The sequence below is a fragment of the Manacus vitellinus genome, unplaced genomic scaffold (assembly GCF_001715985.3).
Source record: "Manacus vitellinus isolate BGI_N305 unplaced genomic scaffold, ASM171598v3 scaffold_24_pilon, whole genome shotgun sequence".
Taxonomy (NCBI): domain Eukaryota; kingdom Metazoa; phylum Chordata; class Aves; order Passeriformes; family Pipridae; genus Manacus; species Manacus vitellinus.
This window is the reverse complement of record NW_021939798.1, coordinates 6,420,359-6,434,734: the sequence shown is the minus strand read 5'-3', so window position 1 is coordinate 6,434,734 and position 14,376 is coordinate 6,420,359. Positions and strand designations below refer to the sequence as shown.

At 57.6% G+C, this 14,376-nt stretch overlaps 1 protein-coding gene across 1 annotated transcript; it reads right to left on the bottom strand.

Annotated features, from left to right (window-relative positions):
* Positions 1–378: 378 nt before the first annotated feature.
* Positions 379–8,104, bottom strand: XYLT2 (xylosyltransferase 2). The gene is made up of 10 exons (XM_018073024.2): positions 7,618–8,104; positions 6,984–7,159; positions 6,483–6,685; positions 6,029–6,109; positions 5,663–5,879; positions 5,095–5,271; positions 3,940–4,202; positions 3,632–3,827; positions 2,871–3,204; positions 379–2,531 (listed from the first exon to the last, which is right to left on the bottom strand). Exons 1-10 carry the CDS (start codon positions 8,102–8,104, stop codon positions 2,209–2,211), a joined length of 2,457 nt encoding a protein of 818 aa, XP_017928513.1. The 3' UTR covers positions 379–2,208.
* Positions 8,105–14,376: the final 6,272 nt, after the last annotated feature.

The window sequence follows — 14,376 nt, the reverse complement described above, 5'->3', positions numbered from 1 at the left end:
TGGGCTGGGCTGCGGGAGGCTTGTGGCCCCGCAGGCACCAGGAGGTGCCCGCTCATTAGCTAATTAACACCTTAGTTAAGTGCCATGTCAAGGCTAAGTAGTCCGGTACCTGCAGGGCACACGCTGCCAGGGTGTAACCGGGCTCAGCCCCCGGCTCCGCGCCGTCGAGCTCTCACCCTCTGGCCACATGCTATGAAAATCCCAAGCTTGGTTTTGGGTCATATATTATCCACGCGAGCAAGGTCACTGCCCCAACAACCCCACAGCACCTGCCCCGGTGCCCAGGAGGGATTTACACCCTCACTGGGGTGAGCCCAAGCTCCCCCCACCCTTCAGGCCTTCCAGACCACCACAAAAACCTGACACAGGACTGTAGAGATATAGATATATTTGTGAGGATGTTGCATATTTAAGACAACTTTACATAATGCTTCTGACACAGAGTTTTGGCATCCTCCCCTGTGTGGCACCTCTCCCCTCCCACATCCCTCCACAGCTCCCGGAATACCCCAGGCAGGAGTGGGCAGAGGAGGGATGGGCCAGGTGCCAGCAAGTACCTGCCCTCACATACCAAGGTCTCCATCCCCTCCATTTTACAACACACGTCTTGCAGCACCAGCATCCTTAAATCTGGAGACTGGGAGGGTGAGACCTGCCAGGCAGGGGGAGATGGGACACAGGAGGAAATTGAGGATGGCACAGATCCATGGAGACAGCAAAACCCCACCGGCTCCTGAGACCCTGCCTTGAGCAGAGGGTTGGGCCAGACAGGCTTCAGATAATCCCCAGCTGTGATGTGTCTTCCCAGGGTGAAACCAAACCCAGACTTCTCCAGGCAGCATCAGTCTTGGAGAAAAGAATGTTGGAGGCAGACCGCCAAGGACATCCTGTGAGGACAGCAGGGAAGGGGGATGCTCCATTGCAACCCTTCCCAGGAGGAGGTGGTGTCTCTTCCCTCCGGAGCAGAGGGAAGCAGGAACAGCAGAGAGCGGATGGAGCTGGCTGGACCTTGTCTCGCCTCTTTGCTTTTTGTCCAGGGAAGCACAGCAGGTCCCAAGAGCTTCTGCTGACGCAGGAGAAAAGAAAAGGTCGGGCCAAGGAGCTGTGGCATGGGGCAGCCCTCCAGGCACAGCAAGCTGCTGTCTCATCCGCAGCAGGACGTTGGCCCCACGGACGATGTTTTGGCATGGGATGGGGGTATCCCTTTGCTGGAGCAGAGATGAAAGTGGCTGAGTCTACAGCGGCTTGTTGGCCTGGAACCACGCACTGAGCGCTCCCCGTTCGCTGTCACACAACACACCAGGGCTCCAGACATTTGGCACAGTTGGGCAGCTGCCCCATGGGACAGACAGCACCCCACAACCTGGGGCAACCCTGCCCCAGGGCAGCAGGCTGCGGGTCCCCAGCAGCCCCCAGCAGGAAATGGGCAAACGGCAAAACAATAATAATAATTAATAATAATAAAAAAATACGTAAACAACCCAGCACCCTGTCCTGTAGCACCAGGACACCTAAGAGAACAAGGTACGTTACAGTCTGAGGGGAGATGGAGACACAAGGATTTCCCGGCCAACGCGGGCCCTCGTCTCTATTGCACTTTGCATCATATATATTTCTATATATATATATTTATAAAAATACAAACTAAAGGGCTGGGGTGGAGGGGATGAGATGCAAGCCCTGGGCCAGCAGCAGTTCTGTGCACATAGCAGGCTTTGACTTGTTCTGCTTCTGCCTGTCCCCAGTCCCTCGCCAGCCCCCTGGGGGGGCAGCCAGCAGCAACAGCCTGGTCCTGCTGAGCTCCAGCCCAGGGCTGGGCAGGGTGCTGAGCTGGTCCAGAGCCTGCCCACACACCAGCTGTCCCTCCCTCCCTCCCACATCACTCTTTCCTGAGGCTCCAAGGCCTGGAGTAACAAACACATAGCTCTTCCCAGGCACCAGACATGCCCTCACAGGGATGGGCACCCCAGCACGCTTTCCCTGGCCAGCAAGGGCCCGTTCCTGGGGAGGTGGGCAGACCCACCTCATGCCTCTCGCTCTGCCCAAAACACCCCAACAGGAGAAGGTTTTCCCCTGCCTGAAGGTTCCCATTCTCTCTTCCTCGAGTGACTACAGTGCAAATGGCACAGGGTGATGTGGTCCGGAGACACCCCATGCCAGAGATGGAGGATGCTCCTCGCTCCCAAGGCCGCCCCCCGGCTGCTCCTGCTACCTCAGCCGCCCGTCGGGTTTGACGGGCCCCAGTTCCGATTTGGGGTCCGGGGAGAGAGAGCTCCAGGACGTTTTGCTGCAGGTCTCCAGGGAGGTGCAGGCGGAGGGGCTGCTGACACAGACACCTGCCACAGCCCAGAAGGTGCCGATGGCAGTGTCCGCCCAGTCCTCCAGTGCCTTGCCCGTCAGTTGCGCCTTCCGCGCCGCGTCCTCCTCTGCTGCCTCGGAGCGTGGCAGGTTCAGGATCCCCCCCAGGCCCTGGAAGTTCTGATCCATGTACTCGTTGCGGGGGGGCCCACCGTGCAGCCAGTTGCTGTCGTCTGGGCAGGACAGGGAGAGGAGAGGGGATCAGCAGCGCAGCAACATCCCTGCAGGTTCTACCTCCCACTACGGTGGGGCACACCACCTCATCCCTTTCCAATCCCAGCTCCCTTCCAGCCCAAGGACTGGGATGCTGACGCAGGAAGGATCTGACTGACCTGCCAATGGGCCCTCCACAGCTGCCCAAAGGCCCAGTTTAAGGATTCAAGTGGGCAAGGGGACACCAGCAGAAATGGCTCCTGCCTTGTCACCAGTCACAGCCCAGAGGCCAGCACAGGGGGATGCACCTTGGACCGCCCACAGGGAAACCCTCCTGTCCAGCCCCAAAGCATCCTCACCTTTCCTGAGAGGCTGCTTGCGGTTGAAGGTCTGGGGCACCACCAGGAACTGGTTCTCCCCCAAAGGCTCCCAGAACTGGAGGAGGCGGATGGTCCAGATGCCGGGGCGCAGGGGGTGGTTGAGGGGGGGCTTGTACTGGGTGAACTCTGCCTCGGCATCCACCGTGATGTCGTAGGAGGCGGCAATGACATAGGTGGGGTCGATCCACACCACCGTGGCTGTCAGGTTGGGGCCCCGTGACCACTTCTGCATGGCCACCGGCTCATCAAAAGGCCCCATCAAGCCTCCAAAATTGCGGAACAGTCTTTCCTTGGGGTCCCACTCTGTGCCCACCTGGAGGGACAGGAGGCACAAACAGTGGGATGCTGGGCAGAGAGAGGATTTTTATCAGCTGAGGTTTTGTGTTTCACCTCTCCGAACCAGGGAAGGCATAAACCTTGGAGCCCAAATCAATGGACAACCCACCTGCCATGGCTCATGTGCCTGAACCCTGTCAGTGCTAATCCAGCCCTGGGAGGCCTCCTGCAGCTGCAGGCGCTGGGCACCATGGCCTCAGCTCCCCCCTGAAAGATCCTCTGTAGGCCTGTTCCCCACCAATCAGCTCCACGTGCCATACAGAAACCAAACTCCCAGACAAAGGTTTGTTCTCAGACATAGTGGCAGCACTGTGTCCCTCTGTCCCCATGACGTGGTGCAGGTCGGGGAGAGGAGGAAGGTCTGCACAGAGTGGGAGAGCCAGGCAGGAAAGTGCCCCATTTACCTCAAGGTTTTGCAAGCGGTTTGCCTGCCCTCCGTGACCTGACAGCTTCAGAGCTCCTTGGGGCATCATCCACACCTCCAGGGACTCTGCCTGCCCAGTTGCCAAATTCTGCACTTCCTGCATCACCAGGTAACCCTGGAAACGGTCGTCATAGAAATATAAGTGCACACTGGAGGGGAAGCCCCGGGGTTCAAATCTGGATAAAGAGACAGAGAGAGAGGTTGCACGCCTTAGCATTGGCATCCTCCCAGCACGAGGTGAAGGCTGCCACTTGGAGCCTGGAAAGAGCCCTACAGCAAACACCCCACCTGCAGAGCTTGTCAGCCTTCAGTGCCGGCGTGGACGCGGCTTTGTGGAGCCCCAGCCTGGAGAAGGCTGTGTAGAAGGTGAGGGTGACATCGCTGAGCCCGCTGAGCCCGTCCACGCGGTCATAGACGTTCTCCCAGTACGCCTTGAGGGCCGGTGTGTTGGGGGGGTAGCTGCCGTAGAGGTGTGTGTCCAAGATCTCCAGCACCTCCTGATTCACTGTTGACTCGAACTTGCGGGCGAAGAAGGTGGGTCTGGAGAGTTGCTGGAAGAGCACAGGCATTTCTAACAGTGTTGGCTTCGCTCGCTCTGCCCTCCCACCCCAGCAGGAAGAAACGCTGGGACCCATCCTGTCCCCTTTGAGGGCACAGGCTAAGGAGCAGCCCAGCCCAGCCAGTCTGTACGTGGGATCCTCTATGACAGGATCAGTGGGAGCACATCGAACGCTTACTGGTAATGCAGATGGGTTCCCATGTCTCCCACTGCCACCTCCTTTCTGTGCTCAGAAGCAGCCATGTGTCATCCAGCTCCTTTGCTGCAATCTCTATTCTGATGGGCCCCCACCCCTCAGAGCTGCTGCAGAGCCCTGCACAAGCCCTGGCCATGTGGCACAGCCTGCAGGATCAGGGCTCTGCTCTGGGCTCTGCAAGCCCAAGACTGCTGGAAAATCCTGCCAACTGCTCTTTTCAGAGCTGGGTCTACCTCCCCCAAGCCTCCCACGTTCAGTCTACATCCCCATGCACTTAGAGCATGGGAGACAGTTTGTCAGAAGGCATTTTGTCCTGCCAAAAGTGGCAGCACTCCAAAGGGGTTTTACTGAAAAGGTATTTGCCCCAAGTGATAGGTCTGCAGGGAAAGAGCAGGAAAACAGGAGAGATAGTCTGGCAAGAGGAACAGCACTGCAAGCAGAAGCCTGGCTGCATGGCAGGACAACCAGCACAACCCTGCTGCCCGAGTGTTTACAGACACGTCAACACTGAGCCCCACAGCAGCTGGGGAGCCAACCCTGCTCTGGTCCCTTGCGGGGCTGGGGTGCAGCTCGTGGGGGCATGCACAGCAGCTGGCACCGCAGTCCAGGGTGCCTGCGGGGCAGCTCAGAGAGGAGAGAGACAGGGAGCAGGGGAGAGAGCAGGAGGAGAAAGGAGGATGTTTTTCACCTGTAGCCGGAGGAAGTCCTGGGGTTTGAAGTCATTTGGGGAGCACCCGCACCAGTCGACTATGTGTTTATATTGGCACTTACAGCCCAGCTTCCGGTTCCAGTTGGTCACTCGGAGGTTGTTATCGACCAGCGTCTCACAGGCATGGCTGTTCTCCAGGACAGTGTGGAAGAAGGACTGTGCATGGCAGAGAAGGGACAAGACACCCAGTGGGGATGGAGGATGGGTGGTTAATGGAGACCCCCACCCATAGAGGAACAGGACAGACCTCGACTGCTCCTGAACAGCTTATCCCTGTTCCCAGCACAAGGCAACACGTAAGGGACCAGGCTGTGCACCCACACCAGTCCTTATCTGGCCCAGAGGGGCGTCTGGACCTAAAGCAGGGCTGGATGTAAACATGACCCTTGGCCTGTCTGATCCTCTCTCATATCTGTCGCGTCTGGACAAGGGAAGGCACAAAGCAGAACCAGCAATGCCCTTTGCAGCTACCCAGGGATGAAGTGGGACAGAGATGTAAAGTACAGTGGTAAGCAAACCCAGCCCGTGCCCTGCAGGCAGCACCCACCTCGGCTGGCAGGAGTGTGTAGGTGTAGAACTGGCGCAGCTGGGACACGAGCTGGTCGTCGGTATAGACCACGTACTCCACGAAGCTGCGCGTCAGCGAGAACCAGTCGGAGCCCCCGTCCACCACGATGCCCTCGGGAATGTGACGCTCGCCCAGCCGCCACATGTGGGAGTCACACTCGTGGAACAAGCGGTCCAGGCCCTGCTTCTTGATAAACCTGCCAATGTGGATGAGAATGAGGAGTTAGAATTGTCAACCACTTTGCTAAGTGCAGCTTCATGCAGAACAGCCCCCCTTGCCCAGCTGTTTCTGAAATCCCTCCTTTATCTGTTCCTTCAGCTCAGCTCTGCCCTGAGCTGGGATTACCTGGCATTGTCTCGGCCATGAGACTTCAGGAAGTTCTTATCTCGGTATTTGGACAGGAACATCACCAGCTCCTCATTGGTCCTGAGGTGCAAATTAGGAATCATTAATGCCTCTGGGGTGAAGCAGCCAAGGAAACACTCATAATGCAAGAGCCATCAGACACAAGGAGCCTAAAGCTGTTTGGTGGGTGCTGACTCAAAGCCTTGTCCTGTCACTGGGGAGACACAGACAGAGCCTCTCTGCCGTCTGGCGCCTCACACGTGTGTTCCCCTGCAACACCCAGACCGCAGGAATAAACAGCCTCTGGCTGGACTCCTCTGCAGAGATGGGACCAGCCTGGCCCTGGAACATCATCACCAGCAGGTGGGTGCAATCTCCAACCCCATCTTCCTCAGATCCCCGCTCCTCCCTGCCCCAACCAAGGCTGCTGCCCGAACACCTCTATCGTCCTCACCTCGTGGGGTAGTCGGTGGCACTCAGGTTGATGAAGAAGTCCCAGGGCCACTCAGACAGTTCCAGCAGGTCCTTCATGCTACGCAGGTACATCTTCAGCAGGCTGGCACCTCCCCAGATGGTCACCATGCGCCAGGGTGTCACACGGATGTTGGGGTAGTGCCGGGCCAGCTCCACGGCCTCGCGATGGAGGTAGTTGGAGCGCTGCCAGGGAACAAGGCTCACCCTCAGCAGGGAGCTCATCCTCCTGAGCCCTGCCCTCCTTGCCACTAGCCCAGAGTCAGCACTCACCGGAGCCTCCACATGGAGGGGAGCAATAAGACTATTCTGGGCAGGGGGGATAGATCCTGCTTCTGTGGGGTTGCAGAAGCAGAGGCAGGAGGGTCACAGCTCCACAGCAGTGAGGACAAACCCTATCCAACCACTTCCACCCAGCTCTGCTCCCTGTCCCAGTGACCAATGCAGCACTGTTAGCACCCCCTCCCCTCACCCCAGCACACACCTTGTCGACGTGGATGTAGAAGAAGTGCTGCTGGTGGTACACGGCCTTGATGAGCCGCTTCAGCTGGCGGATGGCCCTGCCGTGCACGACCAGCATGTAGGCGATGCGCACGGGCTGGCTGGGGGGCACCTGCTGCAGCCGGCTCTCGTCCCACTGGATGACGGGGCTCACCTTGCCTGCACGTGGAGGGAGAGGGCTGTCAGCCACTCCCAGCCCTGGCATCCACCACCCAGACCTCCTGAGCAAGGCAGGGGACAACAAAGAAGCACAAGGCCTCAGACAAACCCCAAACTGGCTGCAGTGGCAGTGAACGGTGGCACACCCCCCACCTTGTCTTACACTGACAGGGGCACTTTGAGGGAGGGGCTGTCCTTCTCTGCCCCCTCAAAACAGGAGATGCAGCTGGGAGGGGCTCTGACCCCTGCAGCACTGCCGGCTGGGATGAACAGCTCGGTTTAAAGCAGGCTGGCACAGCTTTGATTGGATTACAGAGGCAGCAGTAATCTGGGAATCAGTGACAGATTGAGGCCGCTTGCTGCCAGGTGGGTCAGTGTGGTGACATAAGGAAGGTGGCCCACGCGCCTGGGATATTCCCGATGCCCAGGGTGAGCAGGAGCACCTCAGTGGGACTCACCAGAGAGCTGGCAGTGGCGAGGCACGGACTGGGGCATGAGGCTGCCGGCCCGGTGCAGACACACCACGTTGGCGATCTCCTGTTGGCACTGCTTGGTGCTGGCACGGGCCAGCGCCGACAGGGCGTCTTTGCCCGTGATTTCGCACTTGGGGGTGAAGCTGTTCTCAGTGGGCTGGGGAGCCCCCTCCACGCTGCCCGTGTCACCCTGCTGGAAGACGGCCAGCTGGGCCTCCCCGCGCAGCTCCGTCAGGTTCCTGCGGCTGGAGGAGTCCGGCGCGGCCGGCAGCCTCCATCCCGGCCTGTGTCTGGCAGTGACGGCTCTCACCACCTTGGACACCAGTGCCCCGGGGCTGTCCAGCCGGCCCCGCCACCGCCCGTGCTTCCGGCCGGCGCTGCCCCGGCGACCAGCAGAGCTGTCCGAGTCCTTGGAGCCATCGCTGCTCTCAGGAAACCCAGCTTTTTTCTGTCGCTCCTGTTGTGGTTCCATGTGGATGCAGAAGAGAGGACAGACAGCATTAACTCGGGCCTGCTTCCCCCCGGCTCTGCCAACGTGCTCCTTGGAGCACCTCTGTTCCCAATCCCCACAGAGCTCAGTGCTGCAGCATAGCAAGTGCTCCAGGAGCAACCACTGTGCAGCAAAGGGCATTACACAGCCTCCTAAAACCCCAGACTAAGACCCCACAGCACCCTCCTGCATGGTTCTATGCCCCAGTCACAAGGACATGTGTGTCATATGCCTATATGCCAGCAAGGGAGACTTCAACTTGCACACCCCATCATCACAGCACCTGACACACACAGAGGGTCTTGCTCTCTGTGGCTGGGCTTGCTGCAGACTAAACTGCCACGGTGGGTTGTGCCTGCACCAGCCACCCTCCAGGGTCCTGCCCACATAGAGGTATCCCTAACAGTGGAGACAAGCACCAGGTTGCACTGGCAGCCGGTGGTTATTTTACCAGGAGGCAAATGGACCAGCTCTTCCCTGCCATAACCACGCTGTGAGCCCAAGCCCAACACAGCCAGAGTCCTAGGCAGTCACAGCTGTGCTCTCTGGGCTGAAAGCACCAGAAAGGCATCAACCGAGGTCCTGCCCACACTCCCTTCCCTGGGCCCCAGCTCCCTGCACTGGGCTGGGGCAGGCACTGCCATCACCACTTCCCTAGAAATCCAGTTACAAACCCTCCCATGGAGCCAAGCGGATGTGTAATTAATTATGCTTCGTTACCTCTGCCAGGCTGGCTGGTGAGCCAGCCTTGGGGAGAGCAGGGAGTTGGGAAGTTTGGATTTGATGCTCGTGGGAAAGAACTTTCTCAGTAAGTGGTACCCGTGGGGCTGTGGCTGTGTGCTCCCACTGCAGGGGCTCCCAGATGACAGGCAGGCAGCTGCCTGCTCCAGCCAGGCCTCCCACGGCTCTCTCACAGCACCCCCAAACCCTGACTGCCCAGTCACTGTGCCAGGCACCACAGGGGGCTGCGAGGCACACCCAGGGGTATTCCTGGGCAGCAGCATCTCACGAGGATGGGCAGATGTCTCACAAGGACAGTAGGACTAAACTAGCCCCCAGCACAAGGAACCCTATGGGTGTAGCTCCTGGGAAGGTCACAGCCAGGAGAATGCACACAGTGGAAAGGCTGGAAAGCATCTGGCATGATCTGCCTGCTCCACAGTCCCTGAACTACCCTTATTGTGGTGGCACAGCCTGCAAACCATGACCAAACCACTGCTTAAATCCCAAGGGGTTGGTTCAGCGGGGATGAGCCGAGTCCACCTCCACCCAGACAGGCGTCACGGGCGGGCCGAGACAGGCAGCAAACCCTTCATTGGTCACCAGGCAGGACCATCAGTTCCACAGCTATAAACCTGTTTTCCCCACCAAGCACCACAGGAGCAGGCAGTCAGGAGCTACAATCAAGGAGCGACTCTCTTCCGTGGGCTCAGCACCATTCCTACAGGAAGAGACTCACTGGTCCCACTCGCACCCTCCACTCTCCAACACACCTGACTCCAGGGATTCCCCCCATTTGATGCTCACCCCTGGTTACAGTCCTGCTCATCCCCCTGGAAGGAGCCCTGTTCCCAGCTCACAAGCATGCCTGGCTGCCTTTCCCAGTAGGGAAGTTGTTAGAAGCATCGCCAGCTTTTCCGGAGCTGACAGCTAACAAACTCAAGGGTTTCTAATTACTGCACCACAGCAGAGTAATCCCTCCACCCCAGCCTGGTAGGGAACAGCTCTGGCCACATTGCGCTGCTGTATTTAAGATTCACGTGTTGGACATTTAGTGAGGCTCCCCATGCCCATCTCCTCCTCCTGACACACACAGATGACTCCAGGCACCAGCCAGAGGTCATTTAGAATCACAGAATCGAATCGTTTAGGTTGAAAAAGCCCTCTAAGATCATTCAACTGTTAAAGCACTGCCAAAGCCACCACTAAAACATGTCCCCCAGTGCCACATCTACACATCTTTTAGATACCTCCAGAGACTGTGACTCCACCACTTCCTCACCCAGCCCGCTCCAGGGCTTAACAACCTTTTTGTTGAAGAAATTTTTCCTAATATCCAACCTAAACCTCCCCTGGCACAACTTGAGGCTGTTTCCTCTTGTCCTGTTCGCTTGTTTCTTGAGAGACTTACCCTGTCCTGCCTCCCCTAGTGTGACATTGCCACTCCACAGTGCCACAGAGCTGTGGGTCAGGTATCTACATGCACCCAATCCCCAGCACAGGTCCAAGCTCTGCCATTGTGAGGAGCAGAGTTAACAGCACCTGGTGTCCTGCAGGATTCCCCCTCTTGTTGTCTGACTCCAGTGTCTGCCACATATGAGCACCCATCAGACAAAATCAGCACCAAAACTCTGCAAAGTCACCAGAGGAATCCAGAACTAAAATGGCTGGAGTCAGCCCCCTAAAAACAAAAGAAAAAGTCGAGGAATCTCTTCTCTAGAAGAGAAGACGTTTCACAGGAAGCTTCTCTGGCAGCCACAGCACACAGTGGACACCAACACACAGGCCCCAGAGAGATGTCACCTCCTGCCTGGAAGGATGATGGAGACAGATCCAGCTACTCCTGCCCTGCACTCCATAAAGCATCTGCTTGGTGAATACAGGGAGCCTGCAGGACCCCACAATCAGGCTTGGAAAGAGAAGGGATAGATCCAAGCAGCACAGCTGGCTCCACAGTGCTTCCAGGACTCAAGTCTCCCTTTCTCTCTCCACAGCCAGTCACAGCCCATTCGTGGTGGGGATGAGCTGTGTCCATTAGTGGGAAGGAGCCATTTACTCCAGCAATTAAGAGATCCCAAACTTCCCCAAATCCTTCTAGGCCCACAAGGTCAGGCTCTCCCGGGAGTGTTCCTCTGGCTTTACCAGAAATGCCCTTAGGGGAATGATGACTCCTCCAGGTCTGGCCAAAATCAGAAGCTGCAGGAGGGCACAGAAACCTGCCATTTTACAAGAAATAAAGGTTAATTGGACTTTTCCCAGCTTGCTAATGGGTTTGGACTGTCTGTAAAATTCACCATCATTCTTGCCTTCTCCAAAGAGGCTCATCAATTCCCAAGCCCTGGAGTCAGGGTTGCTGGTGGTGAACCATCCCATTTCCAGGCATGGGGACCCACGGCCAAACCTGTCAGCTGCCCAGCTCAGTTTTGGGACGAGACATGGGGAATTTAGGCAAGGACCAAGGTAGAACAAGCCAACAGCTTGTTGCAGGAGGCTGCACAAGGCAGGAACAGAGAAAAGCAGTACAGGATGGTGCAGAGGAAAAGGGAAGACAGGACAGGTGAAGTAATTTGATCAAGGTCACAGAAAAGGGAAAGGAGCAGTCAGGCACTCCTTGGTGCCAGATCAGTCTGCTCTCATGCTTGCAGTGCCTCTGGATCATGGGCAACTCCATGTCCTCTCTGTTGCCACATTTATTCCCTGGTTCTGTGTCAGTGATGGGTGTATGGCAGCATACGAAGGTGCTCATGGCCATTCCCCATGGCCCAAGACTTCCTGGGGCTGGGAATTAACCTGCTGAGTGCGTGGTGTCACCTTAGAGACCTTCCCTATTGCAAGGGGCTTCCCAGTTCACCTTCTCACCTCTTTGCTCTCGAGGAAAACTTTCTAGACCTGCTGACCATGGGATCACCCTCCACACCAGGAGGCTTCAGCCACTGGTCCATCCAGACACACTGGACCTGGACACAGTCTGGGCAGTACCCAATAAATAAATAAATCCAAATAAGCAACCCAGAGACCAAAAGCTTTGTTTGAAGGTGGCAGCAACATCCTTCAGCAGACCGAGCCTCCTTGATACCTGCTCTGTGCCTGACCTTGGGCAAACTCCTTCAGCAGCCTGTGCCTCGGTTTCCCCACAGTCACAAGAAAGCAGTGACGCATTTCACCCCAGCAGAGTGTTCTGGTACAAAGACAACAGGGGACTCCAAAAGGTCCTTGTTCCCTCGCACTTCACAGGGATGCCCCTGACCGGGCCAGGTACACAGGAGCTGACACAAACTTCCCGAGCTGCTGTGTGTGCCATCCCAGCTCTCTGAATTCCGTGTTTTATATCTGGGTGCAGCCGACCTCCTCACAGCATCCTCCAGATCACAGAGAAGTGCAAGACCCCCATAAAGCCCCCCACACTCCCTTCCCCATGCCAGACTCCAACCCCTCTGGGCTACAAGCTCCAAGCTCTCTTTCTCCGGTGCTGTGACCCTGCACTGCTGCAGCTGGAGACCCCTCACAGGCGACATCCCACTGCCCACCCCAGCGCCCCTGTCCCCATCGGCCTGGGGCTGTGGCCCCCCCTCCCCAAGCCAGTGACCCCATCCTGGGTCCGGGCCTCATCAACCCCACAGAGACGCCCTGAACGTGGGGGGGAGCATGCCCTCTATGCCCCCCTCCCAGCTCCAGAGCAAGAGGTCACTCCGGTCCCCCCAGGGCACTGTCCCCCAAGGGTCTCCCCACAAAAAACACCTCCTTCCAGCACGCATCGCCTCCTATGACTCCCCAGGCCCTCAGCCCACCTCAGTCCCCTCAGGCCTCCCCTGTCCCCCGCGTCGCCCTCAGCACTCTCACAGCCCCTCCATCCCCTTCGCCGCCCCCCCGACCCTTCACGGCGACCCCGGCAGGCCCCGGTGACCGCCCAGCTCCCTCGCCGCGCGCACCTCGGCGGTCCCTGCCTTCGTCGAGGCCGGCGAGCTCGCAGAGGACGAGCCCCTGGAGCAGAGGATGGCGAGGGCCGTGGCGGCCCGCCAGCCGGTACCGCGCACGCAAGCTTCCTCGCCCGCCCGCCGGCCACCATCGCCCGCCGGCACACCAATCGCCCGCCGCGCCGACAGCGCCCGCTGCGCGTGCGCGGAGCAGGGCCCGGGGCCGGGCGTGGGAGGGGGCGGGGACAGGGGCGGGCCGAGGAATGGGGGCGGGGCCGGGGTGAGAGAGTGAGGGTTTGTGAATGGGGGCGTGTGAATGTGGGTGTGTGAATGTGTAAATGTGTGTGTGTGTAAATGTGTGTATGTGAGTGTGTAAATGTGTGTGTGTGACTGTGTAAATGTGTGTGTGTGTAAATGTGTGTGTGTGTAAATGTGTGTGTGTGTAAATGTGTGTATGTGACTATGTAAATGTGTATGTGTGACTGTGTAAATGTGTGTGTGTGACTGTGTAAATGTGTGAGCACTGTAAAAATGTGAGCACTGGGATGTGTGTTTGTGTGCAATTGAATGTGTGTGTGTGCAGTGGGCTGTGTGTGAGCACTGGGATGTGTGTAATTCAATGTGTATGTGTGCAGTGGGCTGTGTGCGTGCACTGGTGTATGTGTGGGATGTGTGTGCACACTGGGGTGCACATGTGTTTGTGTGTGCTGGGGGGTGTGTGGCCACACGTGCACTGGCAGTGTGCCTGTGACCACTGGTGCCAACCTCCCTCTCATGGGCAGGGACACCTTCCACTAGCCCAGGTTGCCCCAAGCCCCATCCAACCTGGCCTTGGACCCTTCCAGGGATGGGGCAGCCACAGCTTCTCTGGGCAACCTGTGCCAGGGCCTCACCACCCTCACAGGTGAATTTATTCCTAATATTTAACCTAACCCTTCCCTCTGTCAGTTTGAAGCCATTCTCCCTTGTCCTGTCACTCCACCCCTTGTCCAAAGTCCCTTTCCAGCTCTCTTGGAGCCCTTTTAGGGGAAGTATTTCAGCAGGGGAAATAGGAAGCAGTGTCTGCATGGCGATAGCAGCTCCAGGGAGTTCTGTGACCCTCTGTGAGTTGCCCAGGCAGATTATGCCAATACAGCAGAGGGAACACTGCAGCCTCAATGGCCCTGAGGGTTTAAGAGGAAGAGGCTCTGATAAGAGGGGCTCCCCGGGCTGCAGAAGGGCTCTGTGCAGCCTGCTAAGCTCTGGGTGGGCTTCCCCTTGTACAGGAGCAATTTGGTCCATGCCCGTAAGAGCTGAGAGCTGCAGGATTGCCTCAACATCTCCACATCAGCAGGAAAAGTCTCCCCACATAGAATCCTTTAGGTTGGAAAAGTCCTCTAGGATCATCAAGTCCATCCATTAACCCAGCACTGCCAAGGCCACCACTAAACCACGTCCCCGAGAGTTACACCTACACATCTTTTAGATACCTCCAGGGATGGTGACTCCCTCATTTCCTGGGCAGCTTGTTCCAATGCTTGACAGCCCTTTTGGTAAAAAAATTTTCCCTAATATCCAAGCTAAACCTCCACAGGCACAACTTGAGGCAGTTTCTTCTCCTGTTGCTTGTTACTTGGGAGA

Excerpts from the sequence above, each read along its gene's own strand:
- XYLT2 (XM_018073024.2), bottom strand. The coding sequence starts at position 8,104 with ATGGAACCACAACAGGAGCGACAGAAAAAAGCTGGGTTTCCTGAGAGC. Across the intron at positions 6,686-6,983 it reads TCTACATCCACGTCGACAAG|CGCTCCAACTACCTCCATCG; the intron begins GTGTGTGCTGGG and ends GTTCCCTGGCAG. Across the intron at positions 6,110-6,482 it reads GCCACCGACTACCCCACGAG|GACCAATGAGGAGCTGGTGA; the intron begins GTGAGGACGATA and ends TTTGCACCTCAG.